Below are 25,839 nucleotides of genomic sequence, written 5' to 3'. Positions count from 1 at the left end.
AGGAAGGAAGGAAGGAAGGAAGAAAGAGGGAGGAAGGAAGGAAGGAAGGAAGAAAAGAAAGAGAAAGGAAGGAAGGAAGGAAAAGAAGAAAGAAAAAAGGAAAGGAAAAAGAGAAAGAGAAAGAGAAGAGGCTCAGCTTGCTTGGGATTCTCTCACCTCTCTCCTGCCCCACTGGAACTCTCTCCCTCTCTCTCAAAAAACTTTAAGAAAAGGAAAAGAAAAAAAAGTACCCATTGGATCTTACAGTTGGGAGCCAGATTGGAATGGATTGAAGAATGAAAGGGAAATTAGGAAGATAAATGATTGGACAACTCATTTAAAAAAAAAATTTTTTTTTAACGTTTATTTATTTTTGGGACAGAGAGAGACAGAGCATGAACAGGGGAGGGGCAGAGAGAGAGAGGGAGACACAGAATCGGAAGCAGGCTCCAGGCTCTGAGCCGTCACCCAGAGCCCGACGCAGGGCTCGAACTCACAGACTGAGAGATCGTGACCTGAGCTGAAGTCAGACGCTTAACCGACTGAGCCACCCAGGCGCCCCTGGACAACTCATTTTAAGAAGGGAAGGGGTGAAATGGGGAGAGACCTGAAAGGAGCTATGGGCCAAGGGAGGCTTTTTTAAGATAGGAAATTAGAATATGTTTAATGTCAAAGCAAGAGGTGGAAGATAAAAGTTGTAAGTTCTTAAGGTGGCGCCTGGGTGGCTCAGTCTGACTTCGGCTCAGGTCAGGATCTCACGGTTTGTGGGTTTGTGCCCTGCGTCGGGCTGTCTGCTGTCAGCACAGAGCCCCGCTTCGGATCCTCTGTTCCCCTCTCCCTCTGCCCCTGCCCACTTGAGCTCTCTCTCTGTCTCTCTCAAAATAAATAAATAAACTTAAAAAAAAAAAAAAAAAAACGTGGTGGTGGAGCTCATCTCTGCTAGGTGGGATGCTGCCCAACTCATGAGTCATTTAATAAAGCCAATTAGATCTTTCAATTAAAGAGAAGATAATGGTGGTATAGGCTTCAGGACATATTTGTAGCTTATTGCCTTTGCTACAGGAAAGGACCTTTCTACGCTGAAACAAGAAAAAAGGCAACATCAGTTTGTAGATGTAGCAGTGAAATGAGAGAGTTCTCAGCTGCTGATGGCTACTCTTTGCTCAATGAAGTACTTTTTGAAGGTTCACTACTGCCACTACCACCAAAAGTGGGGACAGGGGGTAGTATAGATCTTGAACCACAAAGAGTTATTATAAAACCTGAATGCAGGGGTGCCTGGGTGGCTCAGTCGGTTAAGCAACCGACTTTGGCTCAGGTCATGATCTCGCGGTTTGTGAGTTCGAACCCCACGTCTGGCTCTGTGCTGACGGCTCAGAGCCTAGAGCCTGCTTCAGATTTTGTGTCTCCCTCTCTCTCTGCCTCTACCCCCGCCCCCCACTGCTTGCGCTCTGTCTCAAAAATGAATAAACGTTACAAAAATAAATAAATAAAATAAAATAAAACCTGAATGCAAAGTTCCAGCTTCTGCTCACTAAAACTTTTAAATCGAATCCCCTCATTCATTCCACAAGCTTTACTGAAGCATGTGCTCTGTGCCAGGAACTGGATTGGGGAAGTTCCCCCCCCCCCAAAAGGAACAATAACTTGAAATGAAATGAAATGAAAATATTTAATGCGTTTGGATTTTATCCAGTCACACCGTCAGCAAGTCTTACACTACAACCCTGCTTTCCCTAGATTCTAAGGGCGGACACTTCCATGTGTATTACAAGTGCAGATAATTGTTTCATTCATCTATCCTACAATAATTCAACCAGCACCAGCATCATCTGCTTCAGACTCTGCCAGGCAGCAGGGACTCAGAAATAAAAGTAGTCTATTAACATCACAATGCCCAGTTTACCGTTAGCTTCTACAGATTTTATGAATTGGTCATTTCCTAATGATGAGAAGGGAAACAATCTTAACAGCCAGTGGTCTCCAGACCCCATTCCATACATCCTACTAATGGAAAGTATTAATGGGCTGAATTGTGTCCCTTCCCCCCCCTCCTTAAATTCATATGTTGAAGTTCTAATCTCCAATATCTCATAATGTGACTGTGTTTGGAGATGAACCTTTAGAGAGGTGATTAAGTTAATGGGGCGCCTGGGTGGTTCAGTCATTTAAGCGTCTGGCTTTGGCTCAGGTCATGATCTCGTGGTTTGTGAGTTCGAGCCCCTCATTGGGTTCTGTGCTGATAGCTCAAAGCCTGAAGTCGTCTTCAGATTCTGTGTCTCCTTCTCTCTGCTTCTCCCCACCCCCCCTCTCAAAAATAAATAAACAAAAAATATATCAAAAAAGTAATAATAAATAAAAAATAAAGAGGTGATTGAGTTCAAATGAGACTGTTGGGGAATGGACGGGTGGGCAGTCTGATATAACTAGTGTCCTTATAAGAAGAGATTTGGACACACAAAGAAACCTTAGGGAGGCGCACACACAGAGGGAAGACGGCCATCTGCAAGCCAAGGACAGAGGCCTCAGGAGAAACCAAACCTGCTGACACCTTAATCTTGGACTTTTCACCTCCAGGACTATGAGAATAAATTCCTGTTGTTTAAACCACCCTAGGGGCGCCTGGGTGGCTCGGTTGGTTGAGCGACCGACTTCAGCTCAGGTCATGATCTCACGGTTTATGAGTTCGAGCCTTGCATCAGGCTCTGTGCTGACGGCTCGGAGCCTGGAGCCTGCTTCCGGTTCTGGGTCTCCCTCTCTCTCTGCCCCTCCCCCACTCATGCTCTGTCTCTCTCTCTCTGAGAAATAAATAAACATTAATAAATAAATAAACCACCCAATCTGTGGTATTTTGTGATGGCGGCCCTAGTGACCTCCTGTGGAAAGGAAACCAGTTATGACAGGTCTCCTAACTGCTTCCTAGTTTCCAGCGTGGCCCCCAGGCCCCTGTCCTCCACCTGCTTTGCTGCCTCAGTCACCTTAATAAACGTAAATCTGGTCCTGTCTCTTTCCTGTTCAAAACTCTTCAATGGCTCCCCATCACCCCCACTCAAAAAACCACAAGGTCACCCGTGATCTGACCTGCCTCTCTAACTTTATCTGCTACTGCTGGCCCACACCCTCCACACCCCAGCTTCCTACCACGTTATACTGTGTTCCACTGCTCCAGGCGGGGGATGCTTTTCCCTCCCACCAGCAGTTACCGCCCATCTTTCTCAGGTCACAGCCCAAGCATCCCCAGCTCTGTGAATCCAACCTGGACCCTCATTCTTCACCTGCCACACACAACTGATCACCATCTTTTTTGTGCCACGATTTTACCGTACGTAAACCTGCACATTTTGAGGTTGGCCACACAATATGGCAAATACGAATCTCCCTATAAAATCAATGAAAGTTCTTCTCGGTGGTAACACCATTTCTTACTTGTCCCTGTAATTCCCAGATTCCCACAGAGGATATAATCTGTAGGAAGTAGCTCCCGTTTACTTCTAACTCCATGATAGCCCAGCTGTCCTCCCTACCACTCAACTGCAAACTTCCTTCTCCAAGCTCTCCAGCAATCTCCTCGTGGCTGAATCTATTCCACACTTTTCAGTCCCTTGTTTCTTGCCCTATCTGCAGCACTTGGCCCTGTGGGTCTTTCTCTTTTCTCCAAATTTTCCCATTCCTTTGCTTTTTCCTCTTCTTCATCTCATTTGTGGATTCTCTTCTGCCCATCATTAAAATGTTGAGTGTTCGGGGCGCCTGGGTGGCGCAGTCGGTTAAGCGTCCGACTTCAGCCAGGTCACGATCTCGCGGTCCGTGAGTTCGAGCCCCGCGACAGGCTCTGGGCTGATGGCTCGGAGCCTGGAGCCTGTTTCCGGTTCTGTGTCTCCCTCTCTCTCTGCCCCTCTCCCGTTCATGCTCTGCCTCTCTCTGTCCCCAAAAAAAAAAAAAAAAAAAAAAAAAAAAAAAATGTTGAGTGTTCTTTGGGGTTCTGTCTTTGTCTACTCAGCACACTCTGTTGGGGCTATCTCTTCCTTTTCCATGATTTCGGTCAGCACCTTGTACTGGTGGCTACCAAATCCAAATCACCAGCCCAGAACTCCTTTATAAAAAAAAAAAAAAAAAATTTTAATGTTTATTTATTTTGAGAGAGAGAGGCAGAGACAGAGTGTGAGCAGCGGAGGGGCAGAGAGAAAGGGAGACACAGAACCTGAAACAGGCTCCAGGCTCCAAGCTGTCAGCACAGGGCCTGACACGGGGCTCAAACTCACCAGTTGTGAGATCGTGCATGACCTGAGCCGAAGTCCGATATTTAACCGACTGAGTCACCCAGGTTGCCCCTAGAACTCCTTTCTAAATGTCACACTGTCACAGCCCTATACACAACTCCTTATGGGTAACCATTTAAATGAAAGTCGGGCACCTGCGTGGCTCTGTCCGTTAAGCATCTTGATCTCAACCCAGGTCATGATCTCAAGGTTCTTGAGATTGAACCCCGAGTCAAGCTTTGTGCTGACAGTGCAGAAGCTGCTTGGGATTCTCTCCCTCTCTGTCTGCCCCTCCCCTGCTCATGCTCTCTCTCTCTCTCTCTCTCTCTCTCTCTCTCTCTCAAAAGAAAAAAAGAAAATCAAAAAAGAAAGCACAGGTTCTGGAGTCAAACTGCTTGAGTTCAAAGCCTTGCCCTATCACTAAGCTGTATCATGTTGGGCAAGTTACTTACCTCTCTGTGCATCAGAGAATTATGATGGATCTAACTTTATGGGGTTGTTGTGAGAATTAACTGAAATAATCCACGTACAGCACTTAGGGTAGTACCTGGCAATAAGTAAATGTTGGTAGAAGCAGTAATTAAAGGTCTTCAGAAAGCTCAACTCAGGAGATTCAAAAGTGAATTCATCATACCTAAAACCCTTTCTTCCTTCTTTGACTCAAATCTCAGTAAATGGCACCATAACCTCCCCAACCAGAAACCTGGGTTTTATCCTTGTTTCCTGACCACCACTGCCCTCCCATTCTATCAGGGGCTCTTCCTTGACTCAACCTTGTCATAACCTACCTATGATCGACTGATCAGCCCCATTTGCAGATGCAGAATTTGAGGCACAGAAAGGATAAGTAACTCATCTAAGATAATACGAGTGGCAAAAGCTCAGATGCAAATACATGCAGGCTGGTTTTAATCTCCCCACTCACAAACACTGCACCATATGCCATACTGTTTCTATTGTAATACCTCTCGCATTCTATTGTTTGCCTTGTCTCCCCTGCTAGACTGTTCTTTGAAACCAGGTACTCTTAATTTGTTTGCAGCAATACCTTCAGTGACTAGAATAGTTCCTGGCAAACAATGCATGCTTAGTATACCCGGTGAGTTAGAGACGAGACAAAGTATAAACAAATGGAAGTAAAAGAATAGCCATCAGGTTGCATTCAGTTGTGGCCAGGGTTAAAGGTTTTGTTTATGGAGAAAGTTTTTTTTCTTTTCTTTTTTTTTTTTTAAGTTTATTTATTTATTTTGAGAGAGCGCAAGAGGAGTAGAGGCAGAGAGAGGGAGAGAATCCCAGGCAGGCTCCATGCTGTTGGTGCAGAGCCCAACTCGGTGCTCGACCCCATAAACCGTGAGATCGTGACCTGAGCCGAAAACAAGAGTCGGATGCTTAGGGGGGCCTGGGTGGCCCAGTCGGTTGGGCATTCGGCTTCGGCTCAGGTCATGATCTCATGGCTTGGGAGTTCAAGCCCAGCATCAAGCCTGCTTCGGATTCTGTGTCCCTCTCTCGCTCTGCCCCTCCCCCACTCATGCTTTGTCTCTCTCAAAAATAAACATTTAAAAAAAAAGGCTTTTTTAAGAGTCAGATGCTTAACTGACTGAGCCACGCAGGCACCCCAAGTTTGTTTGTTTTTTTAATATGTGAGGATAACAAGGAGCAGATTGGAGTCAAAGATAAGCAAAGGTTGAGTTTAAGAAGATATTATCTACTGATTTAACTGTTATTGTAGGGCACGTGCTCTAATCCTCTTAAGGAAGGATTCACAGACTTTGTCGTGCAGTCACTACCAATTTTTTAAAACTGCTTTTTAATTATTTATTTTTTAATTTACATCCAAGTTAGTTAGCATATAGTGTAAAAATGATTTCAGGAGTAGATTCCTTAGTGCCACTTACCCATTTAGGTCATTTCTCCCCCCCCCCCAACCCCTCCAGTAACCCTCTGTTTTAAAACTGCTTTTTTTTTAAAAAAAAAAAGGATGCTACCTACTCCCCTGTCATTCAAATTATGTTAAAGGACCCACTTCCACTGCTGTGCACGTCAGCATCAGATGGAGCATCATGCTGGATCTGAGAATTAAAATTTAAATTGGGGGACAAATAAAAATGTAAGCTCAAGCTGAGTTCCAATTTGCCTTGGGGTCAATTTAAGTGCGCAGTCAGTTTATATTCAGCACCACCTGGTGTGCACTGAGCCCAGTGTGAATTACTGTGTCATAATAAACAAACCTGGGTCTTCCTTAAACAGCAGCAAGAAAAATGCTTGCTGTGCAGACCCTGGGCAGTCCCAAGAAAGGGAAATGAAAACTCCATGGCTAAAGTTATCCCTTCCTATTTCTCTCCTCTCTTTGTTCAGGTCTTCCTCCTTTCCATCACAGGGTTATTTCCTTAACATCCCCCGTCCGAATCTGCAAGGTTCCATCCTGTGCCACACTGGAAGATCTGTCTCTCCAAGACACCTGGGCTGGGCAAAACAATATTTTGGCTTTGTCCTACTAGGTAGTAAACCGGTGCCAAACCAGGCTCTGAGCCTCATGAGACTGATCAGGCAGGAGTCAGGCAAAACGCTGTGTATAATACACACCATAGCTCTCCGGGGAGATCCTGGCATCAGCACCAGGATAGATAACGCCACCGTCTCTGTGGTGTTCTTCTTTGCTTTCTTTTATCCTTACATGGCTTTCATGAAGAGTAATCAGTTATGGTTTATAATCAGAAATAAATTACAGTTTATAGACTCTGGGCACAATATAAATATTTTCCCTGAAAGCCAAGTTAGAAGAAATCGGTCTAAAACGAGATGTAAAACAACAGCGACTGAAATAAACATTCCAACTGGCTGGTCCTAAGCACTGTCAAAAGAAGAAAGAACAGTGTAATCTGTCTCTGCAATTATGGGCATATAATAGTAGGATCGTTTTCAGCCCATTTCCCCATCCTGCTGGGCAAGAGTTGGCTCAGATAATGAAAAAGAGCCAAACACACACTTGGGGCGCGGGGGGGGGGGGGGCGGTGTGAAGAAACACCAATTATTTCTGATGCCTGGTAAACAGCCTGCGCCAGAGGATAAGGCTTTTCTGGCTCTCAGCTATGCTTTCTTCTCTTTCCATGTGTCTGTCCTCCTCCTCTGAAGCTGCGGGGTGGGGACGTCTAAAAATAGTCCATGAATCACGGCAGATAATGTTGTGCAGCAGTTACATAAACAGCCAGCCCGGGCGCCGGGGCCGAGGGTAGGAACGGAAAAGATCTGGGTCAGGGTTGTCACTCCGAATAGGGTCCCCCGGAGTCGGCCTGGGGGAGGCGCGGCCGGGGCGGAGGCTGGGGCCTGCGGCCGGGAGCAGCCGGGGAGCGGCGGGCGGCGCGGCGGCGGCGGCGGCGGCGGCGGCGGCGGCGACGGCGGCGGGCGGGCGCAGCAGCCCCGGGCCGGGCGCGAGCAGGGCGGGCAAGCCCCGCGCGCTCCCCATGGCGGGGAGCGGGCCGCGGCGGCGGCGGCGCTGACGGGCCCGGGGCGGGGCGGGCGGCCGGCTGGGGCCTGGGCCCGAGGGGGAAGATGAGCGCTCTCCTAGAGCAGAAGGAGCAGCAGGAGAGGCTGCGGGAAGCCGCGGCCTTGGGGGACATTCGGGAGGTGCAGAAACTGGTGGAGAGCGGGGTGGATGTGAACTCCCAAAATGAGGTCAACGGCTGGTAAGTGGGGGAGCGGGGGAGGCCTAGGTCAGAGCAGCCGGCGGGGCCGGGGCGTGGGGGCGGGCGCCCATGACCGAGGCCCGGCGCAGGCTGCCGCCGCCCGCCAAGGCGTGGCCCAGCGTCTGGGCCTCCGAGGCCGTGCGCTCGCGAGGCCTGCCCGGGCCCCCTCCCCCCCCGCCCCCAGCCCCGCGTGGTGCCGTCGGGAGCGCGGCCTGCCCCAGTCCCCGCCCACGTGGTCCTCCCGGGGCAGCGCCCACCTGAGCCCCGGCCCCCCCCTCCCCGCCCCGCACCCCCGGGCTCGCTGGGCCGGAGCCCTGCTGGCTACGATTCGATTGATTCGCACGCTCGTACGGAGCTCACCCCACTTCGCGTGTGCGATTATTTTGCCCTAGGAGCTTCTGGAGAACACACCTGTGCAGAGCAAAAAGCATAAGCAACCGAGCGAATGTGAATCTTATAAATTAGCACCGTTTCTTTTCCCAAGACCGGAAAACAAAAACAAAACAACCAAATCACTTTGCATCACTCTTCTGCCTCTCTGTTGCCTCACTGTAGCCTTGATATGCCGCTGCCTACAGCTGCCTGTTGAGGGAAGACTTACTCGTTTATCCCATAGAGTGTTTTGCCTTGTTTTCTTACTCCAATTTTAAATGCAGAATTTGAATTCAAGACTCCAGATGCCGGCCCGCAAACTGAGTCCTTCCCAATTAAATAAGGAGTCACATTTTAGGATGTGCCGGTCAGATTTTTAGTGTTAAGTTACTTACTGGATGTGGTATTATTCTGCCCTCTTCACATTTAAATTTAAATTTTTATTTGATCCAAGTCATGCCTAAGCAGCCTGTTTTTGCTAGCTTAGAGTTACAGTGAGTTTGGAAATATTTTATTTTTTTCAAGTGGTATCCTACATTTTGGAACAGAGAGGGACATTGGAGATGGGTCCAAGGGCAGAGAATAACCACACAGCTGTGACCCCAACCATGGTTTCCATGACTCCCTTGCAAAGTTATCTACCTCTTATAGAAAACAGCTTGGATAGCTGTGCAGAAGGCCAGGAAACAGTAGACACTACTGCCTTTTGTTTTCTTTAAAAGCGTTTGCAAACAACCTTGCCCTTTGGTGTGTACCTTCTCTGAGCATGGCTCTGTGGTTCACAAGCTGTGACTCACTGTTTTGGCAGTGGGAGGCGGTGTTGTATAGAGGAAGGAGCCTGGTCTTTCCCTGCAGACTCTCCATTCCTGCTTAGCTAATGCAACCTTCCTGAGTCACTTCATTTTCCAGTTATGTGAGAAGAGTGTTGTGACCATTGAAGGAGATGAAGCATTGTATAAATAGCTCACATTCCTGGAGTTTGCTCTGTGACACAAGCCAGGCTCTCTCGTTCACAACTACTCAAGAACAGAGTTGTTGTTATTCTCTCCATTTTACAGGTGAGGAAACCGAGGCCCGGAAAGATTAAGTAATTTCCCCAAGGTCATAGAATTTACTAGGAAGGAGCCCAGTATCTGATTCTAGACCCTGCTCTCCTAACCATGACGCCTGCCACATAGTAGGTGCTCAGTAAATGTAGGCTGAAGCTGAAGCAACCTGAACAGGCTTCTCATAGGTTTATTGGGGAAGATGTCTAGTAAGGCACCTCATGTCGGAGGTTCAAGGTTGAATTCCTGATCTCCCCTCATCCCCCGGACTGCCCCAAGCCTGTTCCTCTGAGTCCTCCTCAGCTCAGCGTCTGACATGTTCAGCCCAGAACCCTCGATGCCCTCCTTGCCTCCTGTCTTTCCCTCACATTCCACATCCAGTGTGTCGGCTAATTCTGCCAGCTTCACCTACAGCTATAGTCAGAATCTGACCACTTCTCACTAACTCTCCCTCAACACTTCTGGTTACACGGCCACCATTCTGGTGCCCGGATTCTTGCTGTAGCCACCACCACCCCCCCCACCCCCAACTAGTCTTGCTTCCCTAATACGCTGTAGTCGTTTCTCAGCACAGCGGAGGGGTCCTGACCTAAAACAAGTCAAAAGTCGCATCATTTCACTCTGCTCAAAACCCTCTGATGGCCCCCATCACACTCTGAGTAAAAGCTCAGAGGGTCCTCGAATTTCTGCTTCCAGTCCCCATCGTCCTCCCTCTCTACCTCAAGGCCTCATCCCCGGATTTGCCCCCTCACTCCCCTCATTCTGCTCCCCTGGCCTCCTCCCTTTTCCTGAAATACCAGGCACAGTCCTGATTCAAGGCCTTTATGTTTTTTCTTCCAAGTCTGAAATGCTTTTCCTCCCTCACCTCTGTCAGGTCTTAGCTTAGATGTCACCTTGGTGAGCTTTTTCCTTTGCCCTCGATTTAAAATGGCACCATGCCCCTCCCCTGCCTCTGGCGTTCCCTCGTCCCTTCCCTTGTTTTATTGTCCCTGTAACATTTAATCACCAAAGCATACTGTTTGTTCTGCCTCTTGCTGACTGCTTCTGTTTCCACTTCTGTAAAATGAAGGGAATGTCGATAACAGCACTTAACTCAAGGGTTGTTCAGAAGATTGACTCAGTTAATATATATGAAGCCTTTAGAACAGCATCCCCCATGTAAAAAGCACTATATCTTTGTTAACTATTAGTTTCTTATTATTAAGCAGCATGCTGGCATAGAACACTTAATCTCTAGCATAGAAAAGCCGAATGGTTACTGCTTTCACTTTGTAGTTGGTCAGTAACCACAATTTCAGCACTGATGAAGGATACCCAGCCCCTCTGGTCTGAAATACTTCCCAGGACTAACCAGATATTCTGACTGCAAATTTAAAGCTTGAAGAGTTAAATTTCAAAGATAGAGTTCCCATATCAATTGTAATTCAAGGGTCATGCGTACCCCTTGGCTTTAAGCAACAAGCATAATGGCTCATGAAAAAGCTGAAAATATTGCCTGGCTGCAATGGCTCTGAGTTATGGCTGCCCAGAGCCACACAGGTCTGGACTGTAAGTGATGGCCACTCAGGGCACGTGGTTGTGGGGATCGTGCTGTGTGGCCTTAACACCACTTTACATGGTGATGCTTTAGCTAGTTGGTTTTCCCAGAGTGTCTCAGACCCACTGGCAGTAAATTACCTTCCTCAGTCTCAAGCTTGTCATGAACAAGTGATTTACTACCAGCGAGTGAGCACTTTATTTCCAAAAGGGAACATATTTTTCTCATCATGCTCCATTCATTTTTGAATGCTCACTTATTATAATTATTCACTTTTCAAGCCCATGCCACAGAGATCCACAGACAAACACTCTCAGCTGCAGTTTGCCCACAATCAAGGGTGTACTGGATCCTTCTGCCCGGACCAGTGTCCACCTTGTTCTTGGTTCCCTTGTTGAGCAATTAAGTACCTGTACGTCCAAGCAGACACTTCCTTATCTCCATGAGCTCATATTTCAGAAGCAGAAGCAGCCTCTTCCCTTATTTTTCCCAAGTTGGCAATCTTTTCTTTATAGAGTACACCTTAAAGGTACCTGGATAATCTAATTCTAATCAGTAATAGTATGGAATATCCCTCTGAAACATTGATGGAGTCCCAGCCAGCCGGACAAGCTAGCTTTCTGCAAGCCTGAAATGTTGAGGAGGCCAGGGCACATCACCTTCTCCCCGGAACCAAATGAACTTTATGGATAGTTGTACTTTGCAGGTTAGTGACCTAACTTAATCCTCACTACCGAACATTATTGTTCTGTTCTTTATCTTATCTGTACTTGGCTGGCAGCTCTGAAGAAATTTTCTCCATTCAATTAGAGAATTGGTGAGGACGTTTCAGAACAGAGGGGAGAAAGGATTTTCCTTCCACAATATCATTCAGCTTTGGCAACCAGGGATGAATTTAGCAACTCCGAATCCCTTCATTTCTGTTTAAGATGGAGTTTTTACCAGCATGCTAATTATATTTCTACGCGGTGTTAAAATAATAGCCCTTCAGAGTGTGCATAATCCCTTCCTGTGTGTACAATAATAAATAATTAGTTTTACTTAAATGAGGCTAATATGTTAGAAGAGTTTGTTCTTGAAAATTTTGGTCGTTGGTGTACATTTTTCAAGTGCCTTAGGAATTAAAGCCAGTGCGCAGTGCCTTACATTTAAGCAGATGAGGGTATGTTTGTAGCCTTCTGGAGAGAACTAGAGGATCCAAGTATTTTAAAAATGGAAATTTAAAGTGTGTGTGTGTGTGTGTGTGTGTGTGTGTGTGTGTGTGTCTAGGAAAGAAAAGGAAAAAGAATGAGCAACTGAGATTCAGCCGGGAATGTCTATGTAGCAATAATAATTTCAGTGGCAGAGCAAGCTGTAGATGATTATTACCCTGATAATATTTAATGTTCGTGTGTCATTTGATGCATATGAAGCAAGTTTCCATTGTCCCTAAAAAGGAAAAGTGACACCATAAAAACATTTTAAAGAGACTGGGACAATCTAACGAGCGTTAGTGCTAGAAGACCTCTCAGCAATACCATTAGAGTTAACCAGCCAGCCTCCTGGAACTCCTCGAAATGAAAGCTCCTGGGATAAATTAGTTTTTCCCAAGGGTCAGAAATGAAAATAGGGGCGCCTGGGTGGCTCAGTCGGTTAAGCGTCTGACTTCAGCTCAGGTCACGATCTCGCGGTCTGTGAGTTCGAGCCCCGCGTCGGGCTCTGGGCTGACGGCTCAGAGCCTGGAGCCTGCTTCCAATTCTGTGTCTCCCTCTCTCTCTGCCCCTCCCCCGTTCATGCTGTGTCTCTCTCTGTCTCAAAAATAAATAAACGTTAAAAAAAAAAATGAAAAAAAAAAATGAAAATAAAAATAAGTTTTAAGCATGCTAAATATTTTGATCATCTGCTTTCCGAAAAGAAAAGTTGAGGTCACCTGCCCGGTTTCCTGGTTCTAGCTGAGCTCTTAACAGGCTTGCATACATTTATTGACTAGCACCTGGAATTTGAAATCCCAACTCACCTCTTCTGTTTTTAACTCTTTTCTCCTTTTCTTCGGACAGGACCTGTTTACACTGGGCGTGTAAACGCAATCATGGTCAGGTGGTCTCTTACTTATTAAAATCAGGAGCTGACAAAGAGATTCTTACGACAAAAGGAGAAATGCCAGTCCAATTGACGTCAAGGAGAGAAATCAGGAAGATCATGGGGGGTGAGTCCAGGTTGGGGGGCAACTTTTGATTTTGTCAAACTCATTTAAGACTTGTGGTCTCATTGGCTGTGTTCTTGATGCCAGTCGAACCACAAATCTGTTTTTATTTTTATTTATTTAAAAAAAATTTTTTAACGCTTATTTATTATCAAGAGACAGAGCATGAACAGAGGAGGGGTAAGAGAGAGGGGGAGACACAGAATCCGAAGCAGGCTCCAGGCTCTGAGCTGTCAGCACAGAGCCACACGCAGGGCTCAAACTCACGAACCGTGAGATCATGGCCTGAGCCGAAGTTGGATGCTTAACCGACTGAGACACCCAGGCGCCCCACAAATGTGTTTGTTCTTTTTTTTAATTTTTATTATTATTTTTTTTTAACCTTTATTTTTGAGACAGAGAGAGACAAAGCATGAACGGGAGAAGGTCAGAGAGAGAGAGACACACAGAACCCAAAACAGGCTCCAGGCTCTGAGCTGTCAGCACAGAGCCCGACGCGGGGCTCAAACTCACGGATGGCGAAATCATGACCTGAGCCGAAGTCGGCCACTTAACCGACTGAGCCACCCAGGCACCCCCTTTTTTTTTTTTGATATATTTTTTTTCACAAATCTGTTTTTAAAAGCAAAGGTAAGGGGTGCCTGGGTGGCTCAGTCGGTTGGGCGTCCGACTTCGGCTCAGGTCATGATCTCACAGTTCGTGAGTTCGAGCCCCGCATTGGGCTCTGTGCTGACAGCTGACAGCTCAGAGCCTGGAGCCTGCTTCAGGTTCTGTGTCTCCTTCTGTCTCTGCCCCTCCCCAACTTGTGTTCTGTCTCTCAAAAAATAAATAAATGTAAAAAAAAAATTTAAAAAAAAAAAAGAAGCTAAGGTAATACTACTGTGCCACGATAGTAATTCCATGTCATTTCCAGATAGGTAGGCATTATAAGTTTTTTTGTTTTTTTTTAGTCTATTAAATTTAAGGCAATCAAAACAGTGATCATAAACCTAATGAAACACTCTTTTGTCTTCTGATTTGAAGAGGCAGTAAACACGGAACAAAATATGCCATATACCAAAGGACACTAGCTTTCACAAGACACTCTCTTCCTGGTAATTTTTAAAGGGCTATGTAAATGTTATGCGTTTTCTTCTTTGTAAGTGGAAGAAGATGATGGTGACGACAGCCTCCCCCAGCTGAAGAAGGAGTCAGAACTGCCCTTTGTTCCCAACTATTTGGCCAACCCAGCCTTCCCTTTTCTCTACACCCCTGCGGCGGCAGAGGATGCGGGCCAGCTCCAGAACGGGGGCCCCTCCACACCTCCTGCGTCACCCCCTGCGGAAAGCACTCCTCCGCTGCTGCCTGCCGGGGAGCCTCCCCTGGTCGGGGCCTTTCCACGGGACCACGCCTCGTTGGCCCTGGTTCAGAACCGAGATGTGTCTGCCCCCTCTGCCATACTCCGAACACCAGAAAGCACAAAACCGGGTCCTGTCTGTCAGCCACCAGTGAGTCAGAGCCGCTCACTGTTCTCTTCTGTCCCGTCCAAGCCACCAGTGTCTCTGGAGCCTCAAAATGGGACATACGCAGGGCCAGCGCCAGCCTTCCAGCCATTTTTCTTCACGGGGGCATTTCCATTTAACATGCAAGGTAACCCTCCTCAGGGGACAGCCTCTGCGGGGTCGGGTGGGGAGGGCGCCCAGAGGTCTAGCGTTTCACTCCCTGGTTTTTTTGGGGGGGAGGTTTGGAGGATGGGATTTATGTCTGTATTTATTTATGTGTTTAGAGCCTAATTGTAAACTTGTAGAAGTTTTGCAAGACCACTATAAGGAGCTCCCTTTAGCCAGACTCATATATTATTTACGTTTTGCCCTTTTACCTGCAGTGGTTAAGTGTGTATTTCCTAAGAGCAAGGAGAGTCTGTTACATAACCACAGTCCAGTGACCACATTTAGGAAATGTGACCTTGCTATAATACCATTCTCTAAGCCACCTGTGTTCTCTAATTCGGGCCATGTTTCAGTGTTGGTGCCCTCTGCAGCTCTCTGTGCTCCTTCCACCCCTGTCCTCTGCCCAGGGTCACCTGTCGCCTTTGGTTATCATACTGTTCCATTCTCCTTTCACCTGGATGCTTCCTCAGCCCTTCTCTATCATTTTGGACCTCAGTATTTTTTGAAGAGTCCAGGCCAGGTACTGTGTAGAATATGATCTCCTATCTGGGCGTCTGGGTGGCTCAGTCAGTTAAGCCGGGCTCCTGATTTCTGCTCAGGTCACCATCTCACAGTTTGTGGGATCGAGCCCCACATCAGGCTTTGTGCTGACAGTGCAGTGCAGAGCCTGCTTGGGATTCTCACTCTCTGTCCCTCCCCAGCTCATGTGGGCACTCTCTCTCTCTCAAAAATAAATAAATGAACTTAAAACAAAAGAATACGATCTCCTATTACCTTTCTCTAGGGACTATTTGATATTCTGTTGTAAAGAAGGTCCTTCCCTTCTCCTCCATTTAGATCAGTATGAACTCGTAGATTCTTTATTATTAGGTTATAATTTTGTTACTGTCACCATCTTGATGTTCACATTATACCAGATCTGTCGAGAAGGAGCCCCTTGGAGCCAGTTCTCACATCGCTTGGACACATGCCCTCATTCTTGGAGCATTTCCTTACTTTTTGGTGCAGCAAGAGGGCTCCAGGCTCCTAGTGTCACTTTCCCTGCTCCTGCCCCGGAGGCAGCCATTTCTCCAAGGAGCCCTTGTTCTTTCTGGCAGAGAATGGTGTTCAGAAACTAGGATGTGGACACCAGGTGCCCTTATGCTCCAGGGGTGTCATGTCTTCCAGGCCTACACAGAGGACAAAGCCAGGAAAGAAAAAGAAAGAGAGAAAGAGAGAAAGAGAGGGAGGGGGGGAGGAAGGAAGGAAGGAGCAAACAGAAATACCCGTATACATAGTTACATTTCCTCCTATGTTTCTGTATCTATTTCTCTCTATAAAAATATTAAAAACAAGTTCATCCTGATCCCTCCCATTCCAGACAGACACCCCGGGGCACAGTCTAGTCTTACCTTTACTTTCTCTTTTTTTTTCTTTTTTTTTTTTTATTGTTTTCTTTATTTTTGAGAGAGAGAGAGAGAGAGACAGAGTGCGAGCGGGGGAAGGGCAGAGAGAGAGGGAGACACAGAATCTGAAGCGGGCTCCAGGCTCCCAGCTGACAGCACAGAGCCCGACGCGGGGCTCGAACTCACGAACCCTGAGATCATGACCTGAACCGAAGTCAATGCTTAACTGACTGAGCCACTCAGGCACCCCCCCTTTACTTTTTCTGTGTAAGTAACTCCCTCACTTTCTGGTTTTGAGGACCTGCTGTTATATGTGCTGATAACAGTGACCTGGGGGTGCTCTGAGAGATTCCTATAGAAGGAGCAAAACAGAACCACCAAACCCACGTAGGTATTTGACTTGGGCCATCTTGGCAGCCAGGCTCAGAATTTAAGGGCAGACCGCTTAGATCCCCGACCCTAAAATAATAGTCCTTATTTACTCCCCACCCAGACTCCTTCCTTGTTGAGGCATGCTGCATTCAAATCATAGACTGTCATTTTTATTAATAGCTTGTATTTTTACTCTTTTACTGTGTTTATCGCAAGGAATTCCATATTTCTTTTTTTTTTTTTTAATTTTTAAAATGTGTATCTTAGAGAGAAAGAGCGTGAGCAGGGGAGGGACAGAGGGAGAGGGAGACACAGAATCAAAACAGGCTCCAGGCTCTGAGCTGCCAGCACAGAGTCCGGCACAGGTCTCGAACCCACAAACCGTGAGACCATGACCTGAGCCAAAGTCTGACGCTCAACCGACTGAGCCACCCAGGTGCCCCAGGAATTTCATATTCCACAAATACCTTTAGATTCGCAATTATTAAATCCTTTTAGAGTAACTCATATCCCATCTCTTGCCTGTGCCTTCTTTCTACCCCCCCTTCCCCTGCTTATGTGTGGTTCGATACCCACACCCGTTCGTAAGCCTTTACCTACTCAGCACCAGCAGCAGAAGTTAATTATCCTTCAACACACTGGATGGTTGTCTCCCCCCGAACACACACCCCTTTTACTTCGTGAACCACAGTTTTCCATGTAGGGAAGACAGTGCAGAAAACTGCCACCAGAGCCAGAACTGGGGCTGAGCAAAACCCTGCTGACGGTGCTTAGTTTTCTCATTGGGTGGCGCGGGCCTCCGGCACAGGGCATGATTATGTATAACCAGCTTCTGGAAAAGATCTTAAATTACATCGACTGACTATGCAGGAACCATTCATTAACATTTCTCCCTGTTTCCCGCCCCCCCCCCCCCCCCCGCCCTAGAGCTGGTACTCAAGGTGAGGATTCAGAACCCATCTCTTCGAGAAAATGATTTCATTGAAATTGAACTGGACCGACAGGAGCTCACCTATCAAGAGTTGCTCAGAGTGAGTTGCTGTGAGCTGGGTGTTAATCCAGATCAAGTGGAGAAGATCAGAAAGTTACCCAATACCCTGGTAAGAAAGGTAAGAGAGGTCTGAGCAGTTGCTTGCTTTTTGCATTTGGAAAATACCCAGCTTCCTCCTTGGCTGGATGAGTCATAGTTGAGAACTGAGAAGAGAATAGAAAAGGGGCAAAGGGTGGTTTTCCAGATGAGCTTTCTTTCCCTCTCCTGGTCGACAGGGACATGACATTTTTGAAGGCGGTAGCATAGCAGAGAGAATTTTCTGAATTACCGTTCCCGTGTACCTGGTGTGGTTGTTTGTGTAGTGACACGTGAGGATTACACTATCGCATCTCGGGGCACCTGGGGAAAACTGGTCTGAATGGCCTCTCCCTCCAAGTCCAAGGTGTGCTCATCCTGCAGTAGCTGCCATTCAGGGCTGCCACCCTCCCATCCTCCAGGCAGCCCAACTCACGCCCCCGGGGTCTTCCCCGCACAGTCACCAATGGGCACAGTCACCAATGGCCTGCCACAGGGATTTTCTTTTTTTTTTTTTTTTTAATGTTTGTTTATTTTTGAGACAGAGACAAAGACAGAGTGTGAGCAGAGGAGGGACAGAGAGAGAGAGAGAGAGAGAGAGAGAGGATATGAGTGGGGGAGCAGCAAAGGGACAGGGAGAGGGAAGCAGGCTCCATGCCCCGTGCAGAGCCCGACACGGGGCTCTCCCCCACGAACATGAGATCATGACCTGAGCCAAAATCAAGAGTGGGATGCTCGACCGACTGAGCCACCCAGGCGCCCCGACAAGTGGCTCCTCTTAATGGGCTTAACCCATTTTGTTTTAGGACAAAGACGTTGCTCGACTCCAAGATTTCCAGGAGCTGGAACTGGTTTTAATGATCAGCGAAAACAATTTCCTGTTCCGAAATGCTGCGTCCACACTGACTGAAAGACCTTGCTACAACAGGAGAGCTTCTAAACTGACGTACTAAGTTCAGCAGGGACTTTTATCGCTGAGTATTGTGACAGTGCGCGTCACCTCCGGGCCAAGGACGAGCCATGGATCTAAACGTCTTGGGTGCCCAGGAGGGCCCCGGTGCCACTGCGTCGTCTACACTAACATCGTTCTGCCATGGTAGGGAGCCCCTGATCCCCCGCAGCGGTGCCACTCTTCCACGCCTCTTGGTGCACAATAAACCTCCTGCTTGAAGCGGTGAACAGCGGAGAAGCTGGAGAGGCCGAAGCCGGCGCTTCTGAACCTGTTTCCCGTGCCCAAGCTAAGTGAGCCGTCTCAGCAGAAGCGGAGAGGGAGCGGAGCGCGGCTGTCGCCCCTCCTGCGGACAGTGCACCTGCAGGGCTTTCTTGGGACTTGCACGCTCACCGCTCTCCTAAGTGTGAACCGGCTAGAGGGGAAATTGGGGAAAGCACACTGGACAGACGATTTCTAGCGCAACTTGGGGCTGTGAGGTTTCACATAACATATTTACCAATGTTACTCAGGTTTAAAGTATTTAAGACTACAGTTACCTAGTTGTAAATATGCTGTTAACCAAAAGAGCTGCCCCTCCCCCTCTTTGCCCTTTGTCAACACTCAAGACTGCTTCTCTGTCTCCCGTGTCCGCCTTTGCCTGGACAGTCGTCTCTGCATTGACTCTGTGGTCACTAGAGGGCTCTCTGATGCTTTCCAAAAGAGCAGCTGCTTTTTTTTTTTTTTTTCCTTTTCCTTTTTTTCTTTTCTTTTCTTTAAACCTCTGAAGTGATTCCTGGCCTCTCCGTGTTTAACCGCACCGTCCGAGAAGAGCACGAACATTGCCGGGCCGGCCCGTGTTCCCCACTTGCGTTCCCCACTAGGCACGAAAAGCAATTTTTGAAACCGAATCTGTTGCTGTTTTCCAGGTGATTGTGGGAAACTGAGCTAAAGGAGTTAGCGTCTTTATTTTTGTATCAAAGATAAAGGTTATTTTGAAATTCCTAGGGTTTTTACACAACTCCGGAATCTGTTGCTTTTGTAAACAAATTGTTTGCCCTTAGGCCTCCCCCACCACCACCCACCCATCCGCTTCACAGAGGCGGTTTGTGAGCCTGCCAGGCTTTGTTCTGGAAAACACCTGATTACACTCTTGAGCACGGCCTAGGCCTACGAGAAATTTTCGTCAGGAACGCCTTCAAGAGTTCCCTTCCTTTCTTTCGGTGTCATTAACGTTAAAAGAGCCACTGTCTTGTCGAAACCAACAGCTTCACTTTAGAAATAAGAACGAGCACACTCAGACGAACAGGAGGGCAGGGGTTCGAAGCCAGCTGTCGAAGAGCATCCCTGCTGTCTTAAGAAGCTTTTTCCCCATAGTGCCTAAATAGTTTCCAAAGAAACTTAACTTCCTAACTGTGTTCATTTTGTTGGAACGCTTGCGACTGATTGCTGGCGGAGCGAGAGCATGCAGACGACGTCAATGGAGGAGAATGTTGGGCCGAGATAATGGCCTCCTGTTGCCGCCTCAGTGCTGAGCTGAGGTCAAGGCCATCCTCAAGGCCGGCTTTGTGGAATCACTCCGTTCAGTGAGTCCACCTTAGCCCACCGATTCCTGATGGTGACTCACTCACCCTTGTACGGTGTTCGCACAGCAGAGTCAGACTCCGCAGGGAAGTTACTTATTACCCCTTCCCTGAAGTGCTTTAAAGAAGAAACTGCCCTGGTGGTTCAACCAATCGGAAGCTAGTTTACCGAGACATACTAACCTTCTTTCCTTCCCTTTGGAAAAAGTGACAGTTTACTGATAACACTAAGGCTAGCTCTATCCTGGCAGAAATAAATCCGGTATTAATTCATGTCTAAATCACTGGGGTTAAAACTCTTCTAACCATTTAGATCAATTAGAGACTCAGAAGCAGTGGAGGTCCCGGCCGGGAGGTGGCCTACCGAGTGGCTGCAGGGCATTCCCCTCCTGGTTCAGAAACTGGCGAGGGCGAGGGCGAGGCTTGGCGTCTCAGGTGAGGGATGAGCCTGACACTGTCCTCCCTTCCCCCTTGTAAAGTCCTCTGCGGTCACCTGACTCCTGCCTAAGGCGGTTGGATGAGACGGACAGTTGCCGGTAGGTGAGTTTAAAGTCTTAATCTATGCATTCAGAGAAATATTTTTATATGCTTTGTGTAATTTATAACAAGGATTTTTTTTTTTTTAGCTTTGTTAACTGTGAATTCACCCCCCCTCCACTGCATATTTAAAGCATGTGTTCACACCGTGTGTAAACATTCACCGAAGATTGTTTTCTTTGTGCATTGCCGACTGTTCAAACATAACCAGTATTACTAAAATTAAAATATTAACGAACCGAGCCCATATTCTTTCATTTGGGCCTCCTAAGCAGCACTGTACTCCTAATCACCGGGGGTTCGAGTTGTTGGACAGTCCCGGGGACACGGTGCTCTAGGGGAAAAATCGGAGGGACCATTCGCCCAGCTGAGGCTCCTCCGTCTTGCTGCCACCAAGGGGCTCGTGCCTGACAGTGGCACCCGCAGACACTGTGCAGCGCCTTTCCTCCCGGCTCTCAGCGGCCAGCTTCCTTTCCCCGGAGGAGGTGAGCCGGCTAGATGGAGGTCATCCTCTAGTGACCACATTTTTCGATTAGCCTATTTACCTTACGCAACCGAGCCTCTCCTTTGGGCTGCCGGCACCTGTCAGGGCCTCCATGAGCTCAGAAACAGACTCCCAAGGCAGGAGAGGAAGTAACAGCCTCCCACCTTCAGATCTTTAGCTGAGCATGATGCCTAATGAATCTGCGTTTCTGTTGGGTTAGGGCAGCTAGAACCTCACAAAGCAGACGTCATGCCAAATTGGCCTAATAAATCAGGGAGCATAGCAGAGACCTTTTCTTAGCACCAAGGAGAGGCAGAATAATTTGGGCATTTGGGCTTTCATACTCGCTTTATCACAAGGATGGAAGTCTTCTTCTCTACACTCATAAACATCCTGGGCAGAAACAGGCTGCCAAAAAAAATGTGATTAACCTTTAACAAATGGTCCTGCAGCACAGGCTGACCCGATACATACAGGAAAACCAGATCAAAGGAGCCATCTCCGCACCAACTGCAAACCATTTAGGGAAGAAAGACAAACTATCCCCTACAACCCGTCACATCATACCAAGCAGAAAGGTCGAGGAAACGAGAGGGTCAGACACCAGAAAACTCAGTAAGGTAACAAAGAGAAGAGATCCGTTCCAAATTTCCAAATACGCCTTGTGCCAGGTGGACTCTGACCCACAGGAAATGAGCACTCTGTCGGTTTGCTCAAACCAAATTTAATTCGGCCCCTCATCTTGCTTATTGGCCCGAGAGTGTCAGGGCCAGGGGAGCCTCTGGGCTGTTCTGTGCTCTCACGTGCAGCTTTGGCCACATTGAGGAAGACGAATGGCTCTGAGGCCTCCCTGGTTATGAGGACCTGTCTGGAATAGACTTGTTTTTTTGTTTTTTTTTTCAGTTTATTTATTGGCAGATGAAGAGAGTGAGTGGGGAGGGGCAGGGAGACAGGGAGAGACAGAATCCCAAGCAGGCTCCGCGCCGTTGCCACAAAGCTTGATGCGGGGTTTGAACTCACAAACCAGGAGATGACGCCCTGAGTGGAGATCAAGAGTCAGACAATTAACCGACTGAGCCACCCAGGTGCCCCTGGCATAGACTACTAAAGGAGCAAGGGAGTAAAAGGCACAACGCACATCCCAGCCCCTAGAGAAGCAGGCTTGGAGGTCTGAGGGATGGCATGAGGGAGGCGTTCACAGCAGCCTTCCCAAGAGGCCTCGGGTCCGATTTCAGGGGCTTTATTTCTCGCCTTTTCACAGTATCTGCACAGCAGAGCAGGAAGTATTGGCAATTACCCAGTGACTTTTGGCTGTAAAGACAATATTTCTAGCCAAAAGCTCTGGAGACTGAAGTTTTCAGATAATCCCAGCCATGTAGATGTACATAAAGTCTGCCTCCACCTCTCTCCCTCCCTCCCTGCCCCCTGCAAAGGCCCTAACCCCCAAACCTTATGAACAGGCAGAGAAAGGCTGCATCGGGGTATACGTATTGTTGACCATGTCGCTTTATTTCATCAGTGCTCCATTTTTAATGGATTCAGGCCAGCACCCCAGAGTACAGGACTCAGTTCCTAAGGACACCCTGACCCGGCAGTCTGCTGTTCCAGGAGGAAAAAGCTTTACTTTAAAAAAAAAAAAAAAAATCCTTCTGAGTAGAAAATACAAAAAATCAGACAGAGTGGAGAGGTCATTCCATGAAATGACTGAAAACAGCACAGCGTGGCAAGAACACTAGGTTGGGAATCAGGAGACCCCGGGCACCAGTCTGGGCTCTGCCTCGAACTAGCTGTGGCCTCGGGCCCGTAGTTCACCTCTTGGGCCCCACTTCCTCATCTAAAGCATTTAGCACAATTATTCTGTGAGGCACTTTGCAGGGCAAGAATCTAGCAAATGCCTACAGTGTTTGCCATCGAGTCCATCCTGCAGACGTGCTTGGTGTCTTTTTTTCTCCTGATGAAAACCAGCAATGGCCAGGAGCAAGTCCCGGGAATATATTTTAGACAAGTCCAGCGTCTCTGGCCATCCCGTAGAAGATGCCTCTGGCTGCGATGAGGTTGGCTGGAGAATCAAGTTCAGCTACTGTCCCTCTGTCCAGGACAAGGACCCTAGCCAAAGAAAAGAAGTGGTGAGGTCTCCATCAGTTTCGACCTGGCCCTTACCGTCCAACTCTGCCCTTCTGGGTCCTGCTCAGGCCCTGCGGGGACATGCCAACCCTCCTGCTTCAGGAGACCCACCCAACACAGCCACTAGGCCACATGTGCACGCTCGCAAGGCTGGTTATTTTAGCCACTCCGTTTGCTCTCCTAGCAGATGAGACCGTTTCTGGGATCAAACACAAGGTTCCTATTCATCTCTGCTCTTCGGGCCTCTGAAAACCTTCCCTAATGAGCCCTTCCCTCAACCGGGGTCACAGGACTGTGCGCAGGGAGCCACGGGCCTGTGCGCTGGGCCCTGTGCGCTCCTACCTGCTTTGTGCCAACTCACAAAGGCACACGGCAGGAAACTGGGCTGCACGGAGGCCTGACACTGGAATCTGGGACTTTGGCTGCATATCTGGTTGCTGCTGATGGATGGATACACACACACACACACACACACACACACACACAGAGTCAGGTCTGGGCCTGGGATTAGAATCCCCTGCCAATCAAGCACGGGGTGCACCTGGTGCAGGGCTAACAGCCTGACTCCCAGGGTGAGGCAGGAGCGGAAAGGGCTCCCCTGAGCCCAGCGAGATGCTCCTGGATGGGAAGGGATGGGCCTCACTCTGTTCCCTTACCTACAGGGCTCCCGGAAACACGTCCTGGGAAGGAGTGTGTGCACATCTCTGCCTGGTCACTGCCCAAATGAGCCCGGGAGATGCCCCTCCTCCCTTCAGTGGTTTCTCACTGTTCCCTAGGGTAACGACTGCTTCTCCAGGGTCCTCAAAGTGCAGGATGGTGGGGCCTGTCCCTCTCTCCTCCTCATCTTGCCTCCACTGCCCCCTTCCCCCTCTGCACTCCTGCCTCATGTGCCCTCCTACCTTTGCCTGAAATTTGTATCCGTACCCCATCTCCTCGCCCACTCGCCAACTCTTACTCATCCTGTAGGGCCTGGCTGGTGCTTCCTTTCCTTAGGAAAGATAGTGTCCTGGCTGCCCTGTGTGGATTGGCTTTCTCTTCCCTACATACACATACCCCTGCTTCCTTCCCGCAGGCTCTCCTTACACGTTTGATAGCAGGAGTATTTGATTAATTTCTGCCAGTCCCACTAGAATGAATGAACTCCCAACCTCCAAGGTTGGTTTGAGCCTTCTGCCCTCAGGGTTACCGGTGACCCCGCCGTCTTCAGTTAGGCCTGAGAACAGATCCTCTCAGCCCATCCCTGTTCCTTGTCTGGACCCAAGGCCTGGCACCTCTGTCTGCCCTCTCTTCTCTCAGTGGGGGCCTGGATAGGGGTGGGGTAGGGATGGAACAGACAGACGGTAGCGTTGGGCATTCTCGGCTTGGTTCCCCAGCCCCTGGGGGCTGTGTGGGGACACTTCTGAGGCAGGGACAAGGTCTGCCCATTGCCCTATCCATGGCATCCCTCCCTACCTCCCCGTGCCTGGAGATGTTTATTTTGTGAATAAAGCCTTATTGATGTACTCCCGCCACACTCCTTCGACACAGATTTATCTCAGCTTCCTCCTCTTCCTCCTTCTGAGCTCCCACATCTCCAAGGGGGCCAGTCTGCCAGGCCAGTGCCACGTCACTTCCGTGAGGCTCCTGATCCCCCTGCCCCTGACCTTGTCCTCCAGCATCACACCTTAACGTTGGACACAGTGAGGGAATAGGTCCCAGATTTTTCTTTTGGCTGAGTGGCTGCCTCCCCAGGGAAGGCATGAGATTCCCCAGGGCAAGGCCCTTGCCCTAATCCTTAGAGGAGGTTATGGTAAGAGGCTGGGGGAGAAGCTAACACTTTCCAGGGTCGCCTGCATTTGAAACGCTTCATTTCGTTGACTCCTTACAACAACCCCAAGAGAGAGGTTCTGCACCTTGCCCAAGGTCACACAGCAGTCAGCAGCTGCTGGGGCTGGGGCTCAGCCCTCTGCTCTCTCACCACAGGGTGTCTGCTCCTGAGGGTCCAGGCTGTCAGGGTCCAGCCCTCTGAGGCAGGGACTCCAGCATCATGCACTTCTCTTAGTGGCTTCCCCACCTGTACACCCAGCTCGGATTGTGGGAGCGACGTACAAACAAAGGGATGGCCACGCGGGCCCTCTAAAGATGCAGGGTGCTCAGGGAGTGAGGGTTTTGTCATGAAGGACCCGGTTCCAGCTCATAGCATTAACAGAAGGCGGCAGGGAGGCAGCGTGGGCACAATTCACGATGCCTAGGGAGCCCCAGTGTGCCCCTTCCCTACACATTGGTGACCTCAAAGTGTCCCGTATGTCTCAGAAAACATCACTGTGCCCACCGTGGGTAGATGACTCCACTCTGTCCTGCCCCTTATCTATAACTTGGGAAGCCCTGCTCTGTCCCTCATGCCCTAGACAATCCCATGAGCTCTCCCGTGTCCAGGTAATCTGCATGCCCCTTCCTGGTGACCTAGATAACCCCACCAGGTTCCCCCCACCGCCCCCCGCGCTGGGTTCTGGCGCCCCACCTGGTACAGTCTATGATGGTGTCGAGCCGGTGTGCGACGGTCAGTACCGTGCAGTTCTCAAACTGGGTGCGGTAGCCCGGGTGAGGTCGTCAGTCTCCAGGTGCATGGCAGCCTGGCCTCGTCTAAAACCAGGATGCGGTTGGGGCGCCTGGGTGG

The 25,839-nt window shown here is 48.8% G+C and overlaps 2 protein-coding genes across 2 annotated transcripts in view; one reads left to right on the top strand and one right to left on the bottom strand.

Moving 5' to 3' along the window:
- The first annotated feature begins 7,607 nt into the window (after nt 1-7,607).
- On the top strand, nt 7,608-20,813 carry ANKRD40 (ankyrin repeat domain 40). The gene is made up of 5 exons (XM_058702773.1): nt 7,608-7,918; nt 12,910-13,058; nt 14,199-14,684; nt 17,389-17,570; nt 18,334-20,813. Exons 1-5 carry the CDS (start codon nt 7,785-7,787, stop codon nt 18,478-18,480), a joined length of 1,098 nt encoding a protein of 365 aa, XP_058558756.1. The 5' UTR covers nt 7,608-7,784; the 3' UTR covers nt 18,481-20,813.
- Nucleotides 20,814-22,549: 1,736 nt separating this feature from the next.
- ABCC3 (ATP binding cassette subfamily C member 3) overlaps nt 22,550-25,839 on the bottom strand; it is a 33,100-nt gene continuing 29,810 nt past the window's right edge. Inside the window, 3 exon segments of the mRNA XM_058702845.1 lie at nt 22,550-23,165; nt 25,684-25,756; nt 25,759-25,805. Of these exon segments, the coding sequence (XP_058558828.1) occupies nt 23,057-23,165; nt 25,684-25,756; nt 25,759-25,805 (229 nt within the window). The 3' untranslated portion in view covers nt 22,550-23,056.

Source organism: Neofelis nebulosa, chromosome 16 (genome assembly GCF_028018385.1).
Source record: "Neofelis nebulosa isolate mNeoNeb1 chromosome 16, mNeoNeb1.pri, whole genome shotgun sequence".
NCBI lineage: Eukaryota > Metazoa > Chordata > Mammalia > Carnivora > Felidae > Neofelis > Neofelis nebulosa.
Note: the sequence above shows the minus strand (reverse complement) of the source record. Positions and strands in the feature narration are given on the sequence as shown.

Bases quoted from the DNA above. Each gene is read 5' to 3' on its own strand.
- ANKRD40 (XM_058702773.1), top strand. From the start codon at position 7,785: ATGAGCGCTCTCCTAGAGCAGAAGGAGCAGCAGGAGAGGCTGCGGGAA. The intron at 7,919-12,909 runs GTAAGTGGGGGA...TTCTTCGGACAG, and splicing joins CAAAATGAGGTCAACGGCTG to GACCTGTTTACACTGGGCGT. The intron at 17,571-18,333 runs GTAAGAGAGGTC...ATTTTGTTTTAG, and splicing joins CCAATACCCTGGTAAGAAAG to GACAAAGACGTTGCTCGACT.